The 1,782-nt window shown below is 59.5% G+C and overlaps 1 protein-coding gene across 1 annotated transcript; it reads left to right on the forward strand.

Moving 5' to 3' along the window:
- The first annotated feature begins 238 nt into the window (after window positions 1-238).
- Paqr6 (progestin and adipoQ receptor family member VI) lies at window positions 239-1,720 on the forward strand. Its single transcript, XM_013030517.1, has 4 exons — window positions 239-306; window positions 784-868; window positions 1,236-1,363; window positions 1,462-1,720. Exons 2-4 carry the CDS (start codon window positions 788-790, stop codon window positions 1,718-1,720), a joined length of 468 nt encoding a protein of 155 aa, XP_012885971.1. The 5' UTR covers window positions 239-306; window positions 784-787.
- Window positions 1,721-1,782: the final 62 nt, after the last annotated feature.

Consider the following 1,782-nt stretch of genomic DNA (forward strand, 5'->3'; position numbering starts at 1 on the left):
CTGAGCACTGACCTCAGTGGCAGAGAATCTAGGAACCCACAAGCAGTGTGAGGTCGAGTATGAGCTGCCCAGACATATGGACCATAAGCCTCACTAACAACAGGAAGGAGGCAGGGCCAACCATGGAGTTGCTGGAAAGTTTTAGCCTAGGGAAGGTCGGGGGAGTGTCCTGTTGTCCCTCCTCTTGGGCAGTGCCGTCCCTGATGGCCCAGCCCCTCTACTGGTGCCAAGGAATGTGCTGGGAGAAGCAGCCAGAGAAGCGGGCGGGGCAGCCGAGTGAAGGCCACCCGGAGGCAGCACCCACAGGTCTGGGCTGAGGGTCAGGGGACTCAGGTGGGATAGGACTCAGCACACCAAGGGCACAAGTATGATTCCCTGAGAGAAACCAGATGCCCCACCCCAATTCCTTGTCCTCCTGGCAGACATCCTGCTTCTTCAGGAATCTTGCCCCAGGGCATGGGTTTTCTGTGCTCAGCACAGGGAACTACAGGAGTCAGGGCTCTTCCTGAGGCCAAAAGCAGGAAGACTGGCTCTAGGGACTGAGAGACCCCTGGCCCCAAACCAGTCTGAGGCTGAGAGCCTCCTTAGTGGGGAACCAAACAACCAGAGGATGGGATGGGGTTGGGGGTTGCTGATATGCTGGCCTGGGAAGCAGGATCAGCATCCCCTGGTTTGAACGCAGTCCTCTCGAGCTCAGTGATCAAGGCCAGGCTAAACCTGGGTAGGGAAGGGTTTATGTCGTGGGGGTGGGGAGTCTTTTATCCTTCCCTACTCTGCCTTCAGGTCAATGTGGAGGTGTTGCCGTGTCTGCGCCGCCATGCTTAGTCTCAAGCTGCCGCAACTCCTTCAAGTCCACCAAGTCCCCCGGGTGAGGGCCTTAACGGGCCAACTCCTACCCCCAGGGCACAGACGGGGGCACAAGTTCTTCTCCCTTAACTATTGGGGAGCCCCTCCTGCAAGATAACTCTTCCTCCATGGGAGACTTCCTCTGTTCTCTGAGGCACAAACTGCCATTTCTGCCTTCAACCAGAGTCCTCCTCCCTGTGTGCCCTCCTCAATCCTATCTTGTCCCTTGACTCTTCTTTTTCTTATATGCTCTGTGGGCATTAGGACCTGTGGTTAGAGAGAAATTGGATTGTGTGTGGCTTGGGGCCAGCGTGCGCCTCATCGTATCTTCAGCCCTGTAGGGGCCCAGTAACACCCCCTCTTCCTTCCTGCCACTGCTACTTTCCCAGGTGTTCTGGGAAGATGGCATAATGTCTGGCTACCGTCGCCCCACCAGCTCAGCCTTGGACTGTGTCCTCAGCATCTTCCAGATGACCAACGAGACAGTCAACATCTGGACTCACTTCCTGCCCACCTGGTGAGAAGCCGCGGCCTCAGGTGCATAGGGGTTCGGCCAGGCCCGGCCCTGCCTGCCCTCGGGTGCGGGGTCGCGGCCTGAGCACATGCCCGCGGCAGGTACTTCCTGTGGCGGCTCCTGGCGCTGGCAGGGATCCCGGGCTTCTGCGCGGAGCCGTACCACTGGCCGCTGCTGGTCTTCCTGCTGCCTGCCTGCCTGTACCCCTTCGCGTCGTGCTGCGCGCACACCTTCAGCTCCATGTCGCCCCGCGCGCGACACATCTGCTACTTTCTGGATTACGGCGCGCTCAGCCTCTACAGCCTGGGTGAGCCGGACAGCGGCGGGCGGGCGGCGGGCGGCGGCGGGTTTGATTTCTGAGCCCTATAAAAGCCCATCCTCCGGTGGCTGTGACAATGTGGTCGTAAACCCGTCCCGGGAAG

Source organism: Dipodomys ordii, unplaced genomic scaffold, assembly GCF_000151885.1.
Source record: "Dipodomys ordii isolate 6190 unplaced genomic scaffold, Dord_2.0 Scaffold131, whole genome shotgun sequence".
NCBI classification, from domain to species: Eukaryota; Metazoa; Chordata; class Mammalia; order Rodentia; family Heteromyidae; genus Dipodomys; species Dipodomys ordii.